The 19,534-nt window shown below is 43.9% G+C and overlaps 1 protein-coding gene across 4 annotated transcripts in view; it reads left to right on the forward strand.

Moving 5' to 3' along the window:
* mgat5 (alpha-1,6-mannosylglycoprotein 6-beta-N-acetylglucosaminyltransferase) overlaps positions 1-19,534 on the forward strand; it is a 115,061-nt gene that overhangs the window by 79,400 nt on the left and 16,127 nt on the right. For 3 of the 4 annotated variants that reach the window (XM_077727020.1, XM_077727012.1, XM_077726997.1), the window contains 2 exons: positions 5,260-5,325; positions 13,715-13,864. In XM_077727020.1, the coding sequence (XP_077583146.1) occupies positions 5,260-5,325; positions 13,715-13,864 (216 nt within the window). The remainder of the gene's footprint in view (positions 1-5,259; positions 5,326-13,714; positions 13,865-19,534) is intronic. The other variant, XM_077727006.1, reaches the window with a different exon arrangement.

A 19,534-nucleotide genomic window follows, 5' to 3' on the forward strand; every position in this document is an offset into this window, starting at 1 on the left:
GGGACATTGAGTCCGAGTGGACCATGCTCCTCACCACTATTGTTGAGGTGGCAGACCAGAACTGCGGCCGTACGGTGGTCGGTGTTTGTCGTGGCGGCAATCCCAAAACCTGATGGTGCACACCAACGCGAAGGTATGCCATCAGGCGGAATAAGGAGTCCTATCAGGCCTTTTTCGCCCACAGGACTCCGGAGGCAGCTGACGGATACAGGGTGGCAAAGCGGCACGTCGCTCTGGTGGTCTCCGAGGCAAGGCTTCAAGAAAATTTTGGTCCACCATCTGACGTCTCAGGAGGGCAAAGCATGGTGGGGTTGGGGTGCTGCTGACCTCGACTCGGGATGTTGTGAATCAGTGAGCCGAATACATTAAAGGCCCATTTAACTCCACGAACATGCCTTCCCATGAGGAAGCACAGGCTGGGGAATCTGGTGCGGATTCCTTCATCTCTGGAGTTGAAGTCCCTGAAGTAATTAAAAAGCTACTTGGTGCCAACGCCCCAGGGGTGATTGAGATCCGCCCGTAGATTCTAAAGGTTCTGGATTTTGTGGGGCTGTCTTGGTTGACACACTTCTGTAACATTGCGTGGGTATCGTGGACAGTGCCTCTGATTGGCAGACTGGGCTGGTGGTCAATGCTCCCTCTAAGCTGCACATGTGCGCAATTGCGCACTACTCTCGCTTTCTCCGCGCAGCACCAATCATATGTCACGCACAAAATAAAATCCAAACTTTTTTTCCCCATGATGGTGCCGTTTACGCCGCAGCCAGTGGCAGTATCTCTGTCCACTCTTATGTTTTTTGTGTTTTACAACCCTTCTATCTTTTTTTTAATTACATTTTAATACATTCCTTTTTACTTTACTGTGCAAACAGAAGAACAAGCGGTCAAATTGGGTGAGAATTGTCTAAATTTACTGAGTGTGGTTGTGTGCGTGTGTGTCTAGTATGTGTGATTGTTTGTCTTCAACCTACACAATGGACTATAAATGGACATTAGCCCTCGGCTACAATCTTACATATATATGTTCATTAACATGAATATAAATATGATCATTAACATGAATATAAATATGTTAATTAACATGAATATAAATATGTTAATTAACATGAATATAAATATGTTCATTAACATGAATATAAATATGTTCATTAACATGAATATAAATATGTTCATTAATATGTGCTATCCCTTATTAAATAAATCCAAGCAAAATAATGGGAAAATATGAAGATGTTTTATTCATAGACATTTTCTCATTCATTTTCTGAACCACTTTATCCACTTGATCACTCGCAGGGGTGCTGGAGCGTATCCCTGCTGACTTTGCGCCAAGGGCGGCGGACACCTTGTATTGGTGGCCTGCCGATCGCAGGGCACAAGGAGACGGACAGCCCTGCACACTCAGACCCATACCTAGGGGCAATTTTAGAGTGTCAAATCAGCCTACAATGCATCTTTTGGGGTCGTGGGAGGAAAACAGAGTACTCACGGAGAAAACCCACGCAGGCCCAGGGAGAAAATGAAAATTCAACACAGGTAGACCGACCTGGATTCAAACCCAGGACCCCAGAGCTCTGAGGCCGACGCTTGAACCACTCATCCGCCGGGCCGCCCATTCATAGATATTGATCATTACATTTTATTATTACTAAAGCCTTTATGTGTAGTAGACATGCACCTGCTTATGGCGGGTTTGATACTGGTGTGTGCCCATAGCGAGCAATTATGATGTTGCTCACACTGGTGCTCAGTGTGCTCAGGGAGGTTGTTTTTCTGCCCAGACAAACAAAAAAATAGAGGGAACATTTCTGGTGGTCCACCTTATTGGGGAATTTCGCCAATCAGTCTCCCCGGTCTATTTCCGGGTACTGGAGAGGTCGAATCTCGGATTCAGGAGAGGCAGTGTGGTTTTCGTCCTGGCCATGAAACAGTGGATTAGCTTTACAACCTCAAGGCTTTCAACCGTGTCTCCCGGTGGGAGTTACTCCGGGGGTTTGGGGTTCCTGAACCCTTGATACGCAGTCCCTCTATGACAGGTGTCAGTGGGGGGTTAGACTCTGCCAGAGCAGCCCTATGTCACCAATTAACTTCATACCTTTTATGGACAGAATATCTAGATGCAGCAATGATGTTGAGCGGGTCCAAATTGGTGCCCTCAGTTTTGCATATCTGCTCTGTGCAGATGATCTGGTTCTGTTGGCTTCATCAAGGTATGATATCTAATTCTCACTGGAACAATATAGAATTGAGTCCGGGTTTCCCTGCTGAAGTTGCTACCCCCACATCCCAACCTCAAATAAAGTGGACGAATATGAAATGCAATGAGATTTTTAAATGTTTTTTTTTTTTTCGTTTAAACCGCCTTGTTGACTTGTGAAACTTAATTTCCATTAATTCTATCGAGTCATGCTCGGTTTGCGTGTACATACACGACTGGTGCTGCAACAGTAGGTAGGATCTTAACACTCACTGTTCCCTTAATTTAGAGCTCTCTGCAATTTGGTGCAAGCCTTTCCATCTACCCGGGGAGCTAACAATGTCATTAAAATGGCTGTTTACATCCCACTAGATGCTAACTCTTAGCACGGCACTTAGCCTCCTGCTAGGGACTGTAAACAAACAGCAGCTTGACCTCTCCAATGGAGTCCTTATTTTTGCCAGTGACTTCAACAAAGCATGTTTAAAGACTGTCCTGCCTAAGTTTATCCATTACGTGAAGTTTCACATCAGAGGAGATAAAACTCTAGACCAGGGGTATCAGGGTATCAAACTCCCCCCCCCTGCCCCCCCCGGGGGCAAATGCGGCCCGTGGGACGCTAATTTGCGGCCCGCGTCTTAATATGCAAGATTAATGTCTGTGCGGCCCGCAAGATTGATATGAATGACACGGTGTTCGGAGCTGGATGAACCAATCACGGTGAAGTATACGGTTCTGAAGGGCGGGACATTGGTTCGGAGCTGGATGAACCAATCACGGTGAAGTATACGGTTCTGGAGGGCGGGACATTGGCCGGGCTGTCCAGTGCCTCGCTCACTCACTCATTCATTCCTCCAATCAGCTGGGCAGAGGAGAAGCCATGAAGCCGATCACGCCGCTCGGCCGTAATCCAATACGATCGGAGAGCGAAAGTGCACGTGCGCCACAGACCCGCGCGACTGAAAGTCAAACGGTCAAATCGAAAGTGCACATGCGCCACAGAACCGCGCGACTGAAAGTTAAAAATTCAATCTGAGACTCATTCCAAGTGTAAACACATATTACAGCCCCGGAGATGTCTGTTTCAAAGCCTGCCGTGAAGAGCAAGGTCAGTGATGAGCACAGACAGTTTCAAGAAAAGTGGGGAGTGCAATATTTCTTTGTTGAGCACAGGGTCACCCCGACGTGTCTCACAAATACCAGGGAGATGAGAGAGCCAACCAGGTTGACAGTCTTAAAACAAGTCTTCTGAGGCAACAGGGTTTTTTCAAGAAGGCTACAAAAGAAAGTGATGCAGCAGTCGAAGCTAGTTACGCCGTTTGTGAGCTGATTTCCAAGGCAGGCAAGCCATTCACAGAAGGTGAATTTATCAAAAAGTGCATATTACAGGCTGCACATATTGTCTGTCCAGAAAAGAAAAGTCAGTTCAACAACATCAGCCTTTCTGCCAACACCGTGGTAGAGCGCATTTCTGACCTGTCAAGCGACATTTATGGTCAACTTTGTGAGAAAGCGCAAAACTTCAGTGTATATTCAGTGGCTCTTGATGAGACCACATACATCACAGACACTTCCCAGCTCGCATTATATGTCCGTGGTGTTGATGACAATTTTTAAGTGTTGGAGGAGTTGCTCACAATAATTCCAATGCATGGCCAGACCACCGCTAAGGAATTATTTCACAAGCTGTGTGATGCCATTCAGAATGCCGGTTTGCCATGGAAGAGCTTTGTTGGAATAACAACTGATGGAGCCCCATCAATGATTGGGAGGAAGAATGGACTGGTAGCACTTGTTCAAAAAAAGTGGAAGAGGAGGGTGTGGAGTCGGCCATAGCTCTGCACTGCATTATCCATCAGCAGGCCCTTTGCAGCAGATGCCTGAAGTTTGACAATGTGATGTCTGTCGTTGTGAAATGCATCAACCAAATCAGATCCAGGGGCTTAAAGCATAGAAAGTTTCGTGCTCTTTTGGAGGAAATGGAGTCTGAATATGGGGATGTGCTCTACTTCACTGAGGTATGTTGGCTCAGCAGGGGAAATGTGTTGAAGAGATTTTTTGCGTTGAGAGCAGAAGTAAAAGACTTCATGGAGATAGACGGTGTTGCTGTTCCTGTGCTAAGTGATCCCAAATGGGTCATAGACTTAGCTTTTCTTGTTGATATCACACATGAGCTTAATGTACTGAACAAGAAGCTACAAGGCCAGGGGCAACTTGTCAGTGCTGCCTATGACAACGTGAGAGCATTCTGCACTAAACTTTTGTTATGGAAGGCCCAGCTCTCTCAGACAAACCTTTTCCATTTCCCAGCATGCAAGGCTCTTGTGGATGCAGGCACACCATTCAGTGGTGAGAAATATGTGGAGGCCATTTTGAAGCTGCAGGAGGAATTTGATCACAGATTTGCAGACTTCAAGACATACAAAGCCATATTTCAAATGTTTGCGGACCCCTTCTCATTTGATGTGCAAGATGCCCCTCCTGAGCTTCAAATGGAGCTCATTGACCTGCAGTGCAACTTTGCACTCAAAGCCAAGTCCAGGGAGGTGAGTGGAGAAGCAGTCAAGCTTGGACATTTTTTTAGAGCGTTGACCCCCAGCTTCCCTGAACTTTCCCGAATGTTCAAGCTAACCATGTGCCTTTTTGGGAGCACATACTTGTGTGAGAAACTCTTCTCCACCTTGAACTTCAATAAGACCAAGTATAGGTCCAGACTTACTGATGAGCATCTTCAAGCTCTATTGAGGGTCTCCACTTCTTCCTCCCTCAAGCCAAGTGTGACTAAGCTATGTGAGAAGAAGCGCTGCCAGGTCTCTAGCAGCAAGAAATAAAGTTCAGAAAGTTAAAATTTAAAAAGCTGTTAATACAGACATTTGAAACAAAATAAAAATAATTAGTTTTCTCTACTTAGCCAGCCACTGTATATCTACTGTATTCTCATTATTATTATTTTTTTTATTACTTATCGATTTATTTTTTATTCATCTTTAAGTTAATTTATTTAATTCATTATTTTTTGTTAAAAAATAAAGTTATTTGATAACGTTGGAATGTTTTATCAGCGCTTTTCTTGTGGAAATCCTGATGCGGCCCAGCCTCACCCAGACTCTGCCTCTTGCGGCCCTCAGGTAAATTGAGTTTTAGACCCCTGATGTAGAACAAATTCCAAGATAACTGTAAACCAGGTATAATTCTTTTGTCACAGATTATAGTCCTGAATATTGAGCAATTAGCATCTTATAGTGATTCATCATTGTAGCAAGTTCTCTCTCTCTCTCTCTCTCTCTCTCTCTCTCTCTCTCTCTCTCTCTATATATATATATATATATATATATATATATATATATATATATATATATATATATATATATATATATATATATATATATATATATATATATATATATAGTATATATATATATATATATAGAAAGAGAGAGAGAGAGAGAGAGAGAGAGAGCTAGAGTGAGAGAGAGCTAGAGAAATAGAGAGAGCTAGAGAGAGAGAGAGAGAGAGAGAGAGAGAGAGAGAGAGAGAGGGAGAGAGAGAGAGAGAGAGAGAGAGAGAGAGAGAGAGAGAGAGAGAGAGCGAGAGAGAGGAGAGAGAGGAGAGAGAGAGAGAGAGAGAGAGAGAGAGAGGGAGGGAGAGAGGGAGAGAGAGAGAGAGATAGAAAGATCAAGATAGAGATTGGATTGGATTGGATAACTTTATTCATCCCGTAATCGGGAAATTTCTTTGTTGCAATAGGAAGAGGGTGAGGATGCAGGAATAGAAAAGGCATTATACACAAATGGGTACTTAATAGTAAGTTAATAAATAAATACATGAATAAATATATAAATAGGTAACTGTGTTGGTGATATATATATATACATACACATACATATATATACAACCCACAGCCTTTTTTGAGTTAAAGAGCCTGACGGCTGATGGGAGGAAGGATCTGCGGAAGCGCTCCTTCCTGCAATGAGGGTGTAGCAGTCTATTGCTGAAAGAGCTTTGGAGGGACTCCACAGACTCATACAGGGGGTGGGAGGTGCTGTCCATGATGGACCTCATCCTGGTCAGCATCCTCCGCTCTCCCACTTCCTCCACAGAGTCCAAAGGACAGCCCAGAACAGAGCTGGCCCTCCTGATCAGCTTGTTCAGCCTGTTCCTGTCCCTCTCCGTGCTCCCACTTCCCCAACAGACCACTGCATAAAACACAGTAGATGCCACCACAGTGTCATAGAAGGTCCTCAACAGTGACCTGCACACACCAAAGGACCGTAGGCTCCTCAACAGGTAGAGGCGGCTCTGGCCCCTTCTGTACAGGGCATCTATGTTTGTGGACCAGTCTAGTCTACTGTTGAGGTGAACACCCAGATACTTCAAGTTGTCCACGATTTCAATGTCTTTACCCTGGATGTTCACCTGAGTGGTCTGTTGAGGTGTCCTCCGAAAGTCAACGACCATTTCCTTTGTCTTACTGGTGTTGATGTGCAGGTGGTTTTGCCTACACCAGTCGACAAAGGCTGTGATGACTCCCCTGTACTCCAGGTCGTTCCCGTCAGTCACTCGTCCAACAATGGCGGTGTCGTCGGAGAATTTTTGGAGGTGGCAGGTGTCTGTATTATGTTTAAAGTCTGACGTGTAGAGGGAGAAGAGGAGTGGGGAAAGCACTGTGCCTTGTGGGGCCCCCGTGCTGCAAGTTACCACATCAGACGTACAGTCCTGGAGTCTCACATATTGTGGTCTGTTGGTGAGGAAGTCGATGATCCATGCAGCTAGGTGGTTCCTTACTCCAGCCACCTCCAGTTTCCCTCTCAGAAGGACCGGCTGAATGGTGTTGAATGCGCTGGAGAGGTCAAAAAACATCATTCTCGCCGTGCTTCCCGAGTTCTCCAGGTGTGAAAGAGACCTGTGCATCAGGTAGGTGGTAGCATCTTCCACACCAATGCCTGGACGATAGGCGAACTGCAGAGGGTCCAGCTCTGCATTCATCAGGGGGCTAAGGTGGTTGAGGATGATCCTCTCCAGTGTCTTGATCAGGTGAGAGGTTAGTGCTACCGGCCTGAAGTGGTTTGGCTCCCTGGCGTTCGCAGTCTTTGGGACTGGGACCACGCAGGAAGTTTTCCACAAGGTTGGGACCTTCTGCAGACTGAGGCTGAGGTTGAAAATATGCAGAATCACTGTGCCAAGCTGATCCGCACACTCTCTCAGTAGTCTGGAGCTGAGGCCGTCCGGACCGGTAGCCTTCCTTGCCTCGATCTTCTTTAGTTGTTTTGTCACCTGATCGACAGTGATGCAGAGACCGGTGGAAGAGGGGGAGGAAGAGGAGAACGAGGGGGTAGAGTTGCTTCTGGTCTGGGGAGTCAGGGGAGCAGGGGCAGGGCTGAATCTGTTAAAGAACTGATTCAGTTCGTTGGCCCACTCCCCGTCTCCGGACTCCGGGCCTCTCCCACTGTTGCCTCCATGGCCCGAGATGGTCCTCAAGCTCCTCCAGACCTCTTTGGTGTTGCCTCTTTGGAGTTGCTTCTCTAGCCTCCTCCTGTAGCTGGTCTTTCCCCTCCTTATCTCTCTCTTCAGCTCCTTCTGGACCGTTTTGAGACTCTCCTTCTCCCCAGACCTAAAAGCCCTCTTCTTCTTGTTCAGGAGGGCCCTTAGATCCCTGGTGACCCACGGCTTATTGTTGGAGTAACAACGGACCTTCTTGGAGGGTACGATGTTCTCCACACAGAAGTTGATGTAATCTGTGATGCAGTGGGTCAAGCTGTCGATGTCTTCCCCATGTGGTTTGCACAGCACCTCCCAGTCGGTTGTCTCAAAACAGTCCCTCAGTACCATGCTGGTCTCCTCGGTCCATCTTTGTATGATCCTCGTGGTAGGTTTTATTTTCCTCACCATAGGGATGTAGGTGGGGATCAGATGGACCAGGTTGTGGTCTGAGCGGCCCAGTGGGGGAAGGGGGGCTGAGCTGTATGCCTCCTTTGTGTTGGCATACAGCAGGTCCAGAGTTTTTTGTTCCCTGGTGCAGCACTTCACATACTGAGTGAAGGTGGGGAGAGTCGAAGTCAAGGGAGCATGGTTAAAATCACTGGAGATAAGAAGGAGAGACTGGGGGTGTGACGTCTGTAGCCGGGACAGAGTAGTGTGGAGCAGCTCACGAGCCACTGCCCCATCGGCCGAGGGAGGTATATACACAGTTATTATGATGATGTGCGAGAACTCCCGGGGGATGTAAAACGGCCTGATGCTAACAGCTACTAGCTCGATATTTCGAGTGCAAAATTGCTCCTTCACAGTAATATGCCCAGGACTGCACCATCTACAGTTAATAAAGACAGCTAGTCCCCCACCTTTCTTCCTACCGCTCTCCTCAGGGTCCCTGTCCGCCCTCACCAGCTGAAAGCCATCCAAGGAGATTAGAGAGTCTGGTATTCGCTCATCCAGCCAGGTCTCCGTGAAGCAGATAATGCAGGCGCTCCGATATTGTCCTTGTTGTTTGGTCAGCGCCGTTAGCTCTTCCATCTTGTTGGGGAGAGATCTTACGTTCCCCATTATAATAGATGGAATGCTGGGTCTGAAGCGTCGCTTTTTCTCCTGACATTTTCGTCCGGCTCTGCATCCTCTTCTCTTCCTCTTTAACTCAGCGGGGAGGTCCAAGTCCAGGGGAATCCCGGTATTGCGTAGCGCTAACAGTTGATCCCTCGTGTAAAGCAGCGTAGGCATGGCAGGGTGGGTCAAAATAGTCTCCAAAATTTTGAAATTTGAATTTGAAAAGATGGACTAAACTAGTAGATCAAAGACTGCCTCTCGCACAGCTTGAGTCTTGGAGTAGAGTCTTGAAAGTAAAGTCCCAAAACATTAAAGTATTGAATATAATATATAAAGTGAAGTAACAACTAAAGTCTTAAGAGACAATAAAAACATAAAATAAAGGATAAAAATCCGTAAAAAAGCTGTACAAACACAGAATTCGAGTGAGGGTTTAGGGAGCTATTGCAACAAGCAGCCGCTTTGAAAGGCGCCCTATATATAGAGATATATAGAGATCAAGATAGATATATATAGAGAGAGATCAAGATAGAGATATATAGAGAGATCAAGATAAAGATATATAGAGAGATCAAGATAAAGATATATAGAGAGATAGAGAACTATATAGAGATTTATAGAGATAGATATATAGATAGAGAACTATATGGAGGTAGATTGTACTCGGACGTTTGGTCACCGGACATTTGGTTGCCATATGTTTGGTCACCTGGACGTTTGGTAGAACGGGTTCAAATTATGACAGATTTTACAGTTTGTAGCCAGCTCTCACAATTTTAATCATGAGAGAGAGTGAGTTTAATATCTCATTATTTACTGTTGAAACCAGCTCTCAAAATTATAATCATGAGAGAGAGTTTGATATCTAAATATCTGATATCAAAATATCAATAAAAGCACTAATTTAACACGGCTGCTGCCATTGACTGCCATAGGCGTCCAATGAACCTTCATTCTCTCTAGGGGGAACTTGCAATGTTGAAATACTCAAATATGGTTATTTTTATCAAACAAATACAAGTCTTTTAGCCCGGAACTTTGACATTAAAATAAAATAATTGGACTTATTGCCTTTTATTTTAATGTCGAATGATGAACGTCGATACGTCCATACGCGAAACAGCAAAAAAATGCATTAAAATGGAGTAAAATCCACTTCCTAACAGCATTTATTGATTAAATACAAATACTAGTGCTTTTCAGACATAACCGGGCCAGGGGGTGATTTCCCCGGTAAAAGACAGCGAGGGACGTCAATGGCGAAACGGCAAAAAATGCACTAAAATCGGGTAAAATCCACTTCCTAGCCTCATTTGGTAATTAAATACAAACACTGGAGCTTTTCAGGTATCAGAACTTGGCCCACAATTGAAATATTATTTAGGAATATAGCCATATTTTACTAACCAAAAATCTTTTTTAACTACACAATATCTATCCTCCTTTCTTTCTTCCTTCTTTTATATCGCTATCGAAGCTAATGCTGACAGTCAAGTGTGTCTTGTCGTATTTCTGGCATAGTCCGTCTTGAAAATGGCTTTAAATCAACGCAACAATATATTTGCTTTTGTAGCTCGCTCCAGATACAGTTTGTTGGCTTTAGCTAGTCCATTTTATCACTAGCCTATCATAGTTGGTGAAAGCGATGACGTATCCCTACGCCTGCGACAAGGCAATGACGTATCCCTATGCCTGTGACAAGGCAATGACATATCCCTACGCCTGCGACAATGCATTGTGGTGTTGCCTACTCAAAATCTGATTGGTTAAAGCAACAGTCTTATCGATGCTTGTGTAATGCAGCAGAGCCCACAAAATTGACTGTGAAGGCCTTGGGGCAGATTTCTGACCCTGGCAACAAATAATGGCTGAAATGTGATTGGTTAAATGCTTCAATATGAAAACACATCTGGAAGCAGTGCAACCAGGATGAAAAGCAACGAAAGGAAGCTATCAGACAATTTGGGATTATTTAAGTATTTAAGTATTTGTTTTGATGGCAAATGGTATTTGTTGCGATGGCAGTATTGATGGACAAAATATAATTCATGATTCAGATATTTCTTAAGCAGAGAAGGCCTTGAAGGCCCTGACTGCCCGCCACTGTAATACTACCACCACCGTGCTTGACGGTAGGCATGGTTTACTTGGGGTTAAAGGCCTCACCTTTTCTCCTCCAAACATAATGCTGGGCATTGTGGTCAAAAAGCTCAATTTTTGTTTCGTCTGACCACAGAACATTCCTCCAGAAGGTCTTATCTCTGTCCATGTGATCAGCAGCAAACTTCAGTCGAGCCTTAAGGTGGGGCTTTTGGACGTGCCCGGTCGATTTGCCTAAAGACGTTGAGCCGTCTGACGTCTGGGTAAGGGCCATCTCGCCGAGGGCGCATCTGGCCGAACGTAGAGTTAGCCGAACGAATAGTAAGCCAACCGAATAACCAGCCGAAGGACGTTGCGCCGACCTGTTCGCCCTGCCCCCGGTCGTGTGTGCATACAATTTTTTCAACCTCGGCTCACGGGCCATATACGGCCCATTACAGATAACAACATTCATTTAGAATAACAAGGGCATTTATTCACGGCCAAACACACCCAGAATAGTACGTGACAGAAGAAAAAAGGAATTACAACAGTAAGTACTATAATGACAGAAAAAAAGTAGTTATAGCAGTAGGTACTGAAAATATACACCAGCATAGAAAACATTGAGATTAATCTTTTAATTAAAGTTCTCAGCAAATCATTTTGATTAACTTGTACACACACACGACAGGGGGTGGGGCGAGCGCGTCGGCGCAACATTCTTCGGCTGGCTATCCGGTTGGCTAACTATTCATTCGGCTAACTCTACGTTCAGCCAGATGCCACCTCGGCGAGATGGCCCTCGCCCAGACATCAGTCGGCCAAACATTCTTAGGCAAATTGACCGAGTGCCACTTTTGGAACAATAGCTTCCTTCTTGCACGGCAGCATCTCAGTCCATGGAGATGCAAAACAAGCTTGACTCTTGACACTGACACCTGTGTTCCACTAGCTTCTAAATCTTGGCATATCTGCTTTTTGGTGATTCTTAGTTGAATCTTCTCCTGACCAATTTTCTCTCAGCAGCAGGTGATAGCTTGCGTTTTCTTCCTGATCGTGGCAGTGACAACACAGTGCCATGTACTTTATACTTACAAACAATTGTTTGCACTGTTGCTCTTGGGACATGCAGCTGCTTTGAAATGGCTCCAAGTGACTTTCCTGACTTGTTCAAGTCAGTGATTCTTTTTTCAGGTCCATGCTGAGCTCCTTTGACTTTCCCATTGTAGCATTTGTGGGCGTTTGCATCCAATGAGCCCTAGAGAAGTCACCAGCTGTAGTCAGTCATAATCACTCACAAGAAGTTAAGAGAACATGCTATGAAGCTCATTTCACACAACTTTCTAAGTCACCCAAATTGCTAATTCGTGTTGTTGTATGTATATTTTTGACCCAGCAGATTTGATCACTTTTTCTGTTAACCCACAATAGTCATAAAAGAACAAAACCTCATGAATTTTTTTGTGATGAAGTATCTGTTCCAATCACTTTATCAGAGAAAACTCAGAGTTGTAGAAATAACTGGAAACTCAAGAGAGCCATGACATTATGTTCTTCACAAGTGTTTGTAAAGTTTTGACCACAACTGAGAGACGGAGAGTTCAAGATGGTGGCGTGCTCGGGCGCAGCGGCTCATTGCTCTCCAGTTCGTTCGTTGAAAGGCAAGACACCTAATTTCACGACTTACTACAAACTGACCTTCGATATCCTCAAGAACATCCGTAATCCTCCGGGATCTCCGAGGATATCCAATCCACCCAAAGTACGCCGTAGATGGCTAAGAGAAAGGAAGCAAAAGAGCGGATGCCGGGCGGCCATTGCGGCTAAGCTACGACAACAACCACTCCAAGCCCGCTTCCTAGTATCTTTTTGACAAACGCCCGATCCATTACCCACAATTTTTGGCGTGGATCTGCCTTCTACAGGCGAACTGAGGGAGGGTAAGTAAGAAGACAGTGAGAGGTAAGTGATACATTTTATTCTTGTTTGCACCGGTGAGTGGGTGGGTGGGTGGGTAGGTGGGTGTTTGGTTGGTTGGGTGGGTGGGTTGGTGGGTGGCTGTGTGGGTCCATTTTTGTATGGACGGGCGGGTGGGTGGGTTGTTAGGTAGGTATGTGTATATATATATATATATATATATATATATATATATATATATATATATATATATATATATATATATATCTATCTATCTATCTATCTATCTATCTATCTATCTATCTATCTATCTATCTATCTATCTATCTATCTATCTATCTATCTATCTATCTATCTATCTATCTATCTATCTATCTATCTATCTATCTATCTATCTATCTATCTATCTATCTATCTATCTATCTATCTATCTATCTATCTATCTATCTATCTATCTATCTATCTATCTATCTATCTATCTATCTATCTATCTATCTATCTATCTATCTATCTATCTATCTATCTATCTATCTATCTATCTATCTATCTATCTATCTATCTATCTATCTATCTATCTATCTATCTATCTATCTATCTATCTATCTATCTATATATATATATATATATATATATATATATATATATATATATATATATATATATATATATATATATATATATATATATATATATATATATATATACACATCCATCCATCGATCGATCGATCGAGATAGAGAGAGAGAGAGAAAGAGAGAGAGAGAGAGAGAGAGAGAGAGAGAGAGAGAGAGAGAGAGAGAGAGAGAGAGAGGGGGGGGGGGGGGGGGAGGGGGAGGGAGAGGGAGGTGGAGGTGGAGGTAGAGGTAGATATAGATATAGATATAGATATAAACATACACGTACATATACATAGCAATTATAGCAAATACATTTTTACTCGTATGGATTTTCTGCAGGTTTTTTTTCTCTCTGTTATAGGCCAAAAAAAATTACCTTGACATCATCCACAGCTACATGGAAATCCATGGCACTGTGCATGGCACAAGCACGGTGCATCTTCCCAGCTACGTGAGGAACCATGGCATCTTGAGCGGACGAGACCTACAGTTTCTTCTTCGAGAAACCAAGGTTAGCATAACCTGTTTTTAATGCCAAAATAACAATCTGCTCAATCTTGTACCATTGAATCATGTTTGAGAACAAGTGCCACTTTCAGATTTTCACACTTTGATTAAATGGTAGTATCTTCTGAAAAAGTATTCAAAATAAACTATCAAGACAGATCCACAACTAATAAAATTATGGATCAGCCTTCACCGGTGACAGGAGGACAGGATCTGGCAGAAGGCAATGTAAAACTTGTAGGTAGATGAATATTCTTGAATTAAGAAATAAAAAAGTTGGTTAGATATGAAAGTAAGTTCCAAAGAACCTGATATTTTATTGTCAAGTAAACACCAGAGTTGAAACTAGGTGACTGACAGAAAAGAGGCCAACATGCAAGCATCTTGGACTCATTAATATTGGATCGCTAGACGATAAATATCTTACATTCATGACCTCGAGTTTACAAGCAAGGATACCAATTTTACAATTTCTCATCTCAAATTTAAATTGGGATTTTTTTACTGTTGCAAATTTAGTGACTCCAGTCAGGGTCAGTATTCATTCATTCATCCACTACGCGCATCCTCGAAAGGGTTGCGGGCGTTGCTGGAGTCTAACCTAGCTGACCTCAGCGAAAGGCAGACTACATCCTAGACTGGTTGCCAGTCAGCCATAGGGCAAACACAGAGACAAAGGAACATCCGCATTCACAATCATACCGCCACCAGCGGGAGTCGAGCTTGCGCCTCCCACACCAAAGTCAGGCAATGGAACTTCTACACCACAAGGCGTCAGAGCCAGTACAGGTGGCTAAAACCTTATTGTTTTAGTTCTCATTTCATCGTTAATTGTGGCAGCTAGTTCGCATGCAAAGCATTTAAGACTGGTATATGTTTCTGCAAACAGCCCCAAAAATACCCCACTTCATTGGTCAAAGCAGTTTTCAGTATGATGTTCTGATCTAAAGAATGGAATAAGATTCTTCCTGTTATTTTCCCATCCTTCAAAATAGTGGCTTTTCCAGCAGTGTTCGTGCATTACCAATTTTGTCACAAAACTGTCAAGTTGTGTAATTCCCTCAATTTTTGCCCCAACCTGAAAAAGGCCCCGGTCTTCTCAACACATGAACAACTCAAAATCTTCCTCCATTTTTACAGTTTATTGAAGTTTATGAGGAGGCGGAGTGATTAGGTTAAAAAAACCTTAAAGAAGGGGAAAGAAGGAAGCACATGACATCATTCTAAATTCAAGTTTACTAAGTATATCAAAGTATTACTCTTGAGTTTATTAGTCACATCTTAAAAAGGGTTAGGGCCAGGGTTAGGAACAGTACATTAACTGATTGGGTAAACCAAACAAATATTCACATTACTGAGATTGATGAGTAATCCAAATTGAAAGAAAAACACAAAGAATACAATTTATACAACTTATGGTTGAGTGAAACGAACTGAGCAATAATCAAGTGGAACCCAAGTAGTACTCAAGTCTGATCCAGTTGCGTATGACCGGGAACTGAAGGGTGTCTTTGGTTCCTTAGTTGCCTGTCTTGTCTTGTTTTGTACTTTGTTGGTGAGCTAGACTACTGAGCTTATATACTGTCTCCGACATCAGGCAAGAAATGTGGAGAGTTAAGTCTGATTGAGGTTTTTCTGCCCACTGTTGGTCTGGATGGGGGCAGACATATCTTCCGCATAGTTGACTTGACACCTCCCATTTGACATCTCAGGTCTTGAACCCAGAGAGGTCACATAAGTACCGGCCGCTCATCATCCGTTTCTTTGTTTGTTCGTTGGCGTTCACATTTGTTTTTCCACAGGTATCAGGACAATGATGTGTCACACATCTCTGTGCAGAATCGTGGAAGGGATTTTTGTAGGGGGTTTCTTTGCTTGATTAGATTTGGTAGTAGAGGTGGAGTAGCTCGGGAAGGTCTTGATGTGTTCGTCACTGAGGATGCATTTTTTGTCGGGGATGACACTATCGCCTCGTCCAAGTTTATACTGGCCCCTCCAAGCACTTTGGTCGGCCAGGCAGAAGTTATCTCCTAAGGCTACGTTTCTGTTAGTTGTGTGCCACTTGCTTCGAATGAACAAATTAAGTCCCGCCAGCTGACTCCACTTCTTCCAAAATCGTTCAACTTCGGTCCTGATGGCTCTTAGTCTTTTGTATGGGTAATCTTGAAAGTCGAAGCTTCCTACATCTTCCTTGGGTCCTGTTCTTCCCAGCAGAAGATAGTTTGGACTGATGTAGTCTACACTCTCCTCGTGACTTTGAGTTCTGGCATCAATGGGTCTTTCGTTGGCCAGGTTAGCAGCTATATAGAGGAAGGTTTGGAACTCACTCCATGTGAAGCATCCATCTCTTCCCAGGTTTATGCAGAGCACGTCAGTCTCAGCAGCTCAATTTCGGTGAGGGGAGTCAGCAGGGTGTAGTTTCCATTTCTATTCTGTTCCATGTGTGGAGGCTTCATCCTCAACTTTGAATGCTTCTAGCTTCCTCAGGAAAGCAAGCAGTTCTTTGAGGGTAGGCCTGTCATCCACAAAGTTTTTCCTTGGGTCTGACCATATATTCTTTGGGTGTCCCCTCAATGCTGTGAATCTCTTGTAGGCCAACAGGAAACTATCAGATGACATGTCATTTACGATGTCTGTGTGTAGGGCTCGGATGCCATACAGCAGAAGACTAGTCCCCATACTTTGAGACTTTATATCTTCTTCACCTCATCCTTCACTTCTTAAGGGCCAAAGAGATCCACACTGCTGCATATTGAAATGGTCTGGCTGATGTTATTCGCTCGGATGGAAGGACGGATTATTCGTTGGCATCTTTTGGCTTTGGTCTTTCTGCATGTTACACAATCATTTCCGATCTTCTGTGCCAATCTTCGGCCTTTTATAACCCTCGCTTTCTTCCCCATGCGCAGGAGTGTACCAGCTGTTTGTTCATGGTTTGCGTTGTGGGCTTCTTGCAAGAAGAGAGGATATTCACCCCTCATAGGGTAAAATTGGTACGGCAGTTTTAACATTGTCGAAGATTTGTAATCATCCTCCACATACCAAGAGTTCAGTCTCCACTCCATTGTATACAGCCAACCTGTTGAGGGTGGTGTCTCAAAAAGTTGCATAGGTGAGGACTTTTCTGATGATTTCCAGCTCTCTTTCCTCACTCAGTGTCATCTCCTTGCCTCCTGGCTGGCAGTTGCAACATCTGCATTCTCCGCACCTTGGTTTGCAATACTGTCCCATTTCCACCAGTTGAGAAATTCTTTGTCTGTGACAGTGCTTCTGGTTTCAGCTTTGAATTCCTCTGATGCTGTGAGATCTTGTTATTTCACAGCTGAGGCCCTCATGAACCGTGCAAAGTGTGTTTTGAATATTCAAGCTGCCACACAGTGATCTTCTCACCCCTGAGGTTGAGTCTCTTAGCAGCACTATGGGTAATGTAGTGCATGTCAGACGCCAAGTCAATCAGTGTTCCGATCTTCTGACCTGCAATGTTTGTAACTTCCAGGAGCATAAAGATCACTGGGAGTTCCTTTCATGCACAATTCTCCATTCCTACAGATGGTGCATAGGGAACTTGCCGAAACACTGTTAAAGATTCCCTTGAGTTCTTCTGCCATGTCGGGGGACAGTTTAGACGCAAATTGCTGTTGTTCTTCTGTCAATTTGTGGCTCCCCACGTTTGGTTTTGGTGTCGTATCTTTTTTGAAACAGGAAAAAGTGATCGTCTCCCGTGCCGCTCTGTTTTTTGCACAAGTGTCCTCGCATTCGTGTTCATCTTCATGACAGTCTAGGCACTTTTTGCAAGCTCCCAGCTTTTCAACGGCACTCAACTTGCATTTTGTTTTCAAATTTTTGAACGTCTCTCATAGAAAAAGCTTTTCTCTGCCCCACATCCCTCTTTACTCGTGGACTTGGTTGAGGCATATTTCTTGGGTTCAGTTGACTAGGGTTCAACTGATCATTTCTCAAGCTTTCGACATGCTTTAAGCTGCTCGGCCCTCTCAAAGATTCCCTCTTGGGCTTTCAGGAACCTTAAGAGGTTGTCGAGGTGGTTGTCTGGGGTGTCTCCGTTAGCCGGGTTCAAATCAAATAAAATCAGGACTTTTAGGTACCTTAGGAGGTTGCCGAAGTGGTTGTCTGGAGTGACTACATTAGCCGGATTCAAATCAGATAAAATCAAAAGCCTTAATTGTCATCATACACAGCTGCATATAATGAAATTGGTGGTGCTACTCAACAAAGTGCCTTTTCCCAGTAAAAACAAATAAATATAAAAAGTCACATCCTGGCAAGGTAAATTCTAAAATATTGCATAATCTAAAATATTGCACATTGTTATTGCACACTGCGAATATATTGTACAGAAAGGATTGTGTGTCGTGCTAATGCAGGTTCAGTCCTGATGGCTGTGGGAAAGAAAATGTCAGGTTTAGAACCATATACATTCAATAACTTCGGATCAGAGGTAGCACACGCAGAGTCGGCTTGATGAGATTTTCAAAGACTTCAGCTGAAGGAGGGGTCAGAATAGCCAGTGCAGGGAGATGTGTCCATCCCCCCAGCCTGACCAGTTCAAATCCCTACCTACCTACAACAGTTGAGCTAGTTTTATTAACAAAGGGTCATGTGACCTAGGTACAAACTTAAGGCGGGAAGAAGTGAACAAAGAAATGGGGGTGTCGTGATAGATGACACCCCCCCTAACTAGGTCATGCAAAATTCTATTCTAGTGACTACACTATATAAACCAAAAGACATAATAATAAGCATAAAATACATTCATACTTCACAAAGAATCCCTATGTCTATTTGTCCGTAGTTTGTGAAACCTGTAGCCTCTGCCAGAGGGCAGCAGCTGGAACAGGTTGTATGTATGGATCCCTAACATTGTTCCCGGGTCTGCAAAGATAGTGAGGGCTAGCAATGTCATCCAGTGAGGGCAGAGAACAGCCGATGATCTTCTGGGCAGTGTTGATCACTCTATGCATGGCTTACCATCTGCTGTCGTGTTTCCAGTATCCCACACCGTAATGCAGTATGCCAGGACGCTCTCCACAGTCGCTCTATAGGAGGATACCAGAAGCTTAGTGTCCAAGTTGTTCCGTCTGAGTACTCTCAGGAAATGGCAGCGCTGTATTGTAACTTGTCCCCTGACCTGAAGGCGGTGTTATGGCATTTAATGAGTGCCGTGTCTCACTGGTCATCCAGCGATTTTGGTTAGGAAAAACCTGGATATGTTTATTAACAGTGACATTGTCCGTACAGTTTTTGATGTTGGAAAGTACAGTGTTCGTGTAGTCCTGCAGGTTGTGGTGTTCAAAAAGTTCCTAAATGGTGCAGGAAAAACAGTCCCGAAGCTGAGAAAGGGCGTCCTCAGGCCTTGTTGTTATTATCTTTGTTTGTGGCCTTGTTAGCCTCCAGAGTGGGGTATATGAGGGGGTGAGGGACAGGCAGAAATGGTACGATCCAGCAAGGTGAGGGAGGGGTGTTGCTCTACAAGCATGTTCTATGTTAGAATAATGGTGTAGACACTGTAGAGTTTAATCTCCTCTGGTGTGACACTTCAAGTACTGGATAAACTTAGGCAGAACATTCTTTAAACATGCTTTGTTGAAGTCACCAGCGACAATAATGACTCCATCGGGTGGTTGAGCTGCTGTTTGTTTACAGTCGCTAGCAGGAG

This window comes from Stigmatopora nigra, chromosome 1 (assembly GCF_051989575.1).
Source record: "Stigmatopora nigra isolate UIUO_SnigA chromosome 1, RoL_Snig_1.1, whole genome shotgun sequence".
In the NCBI taxonomy this organism is placed as follows: domain Eukaryota; kingdom Metazoa; phylum Chordata; class Actinopteri; order Syngnathiformes; family Syngnathidae; genus Stigmatopora; species Stigmatopora nigra.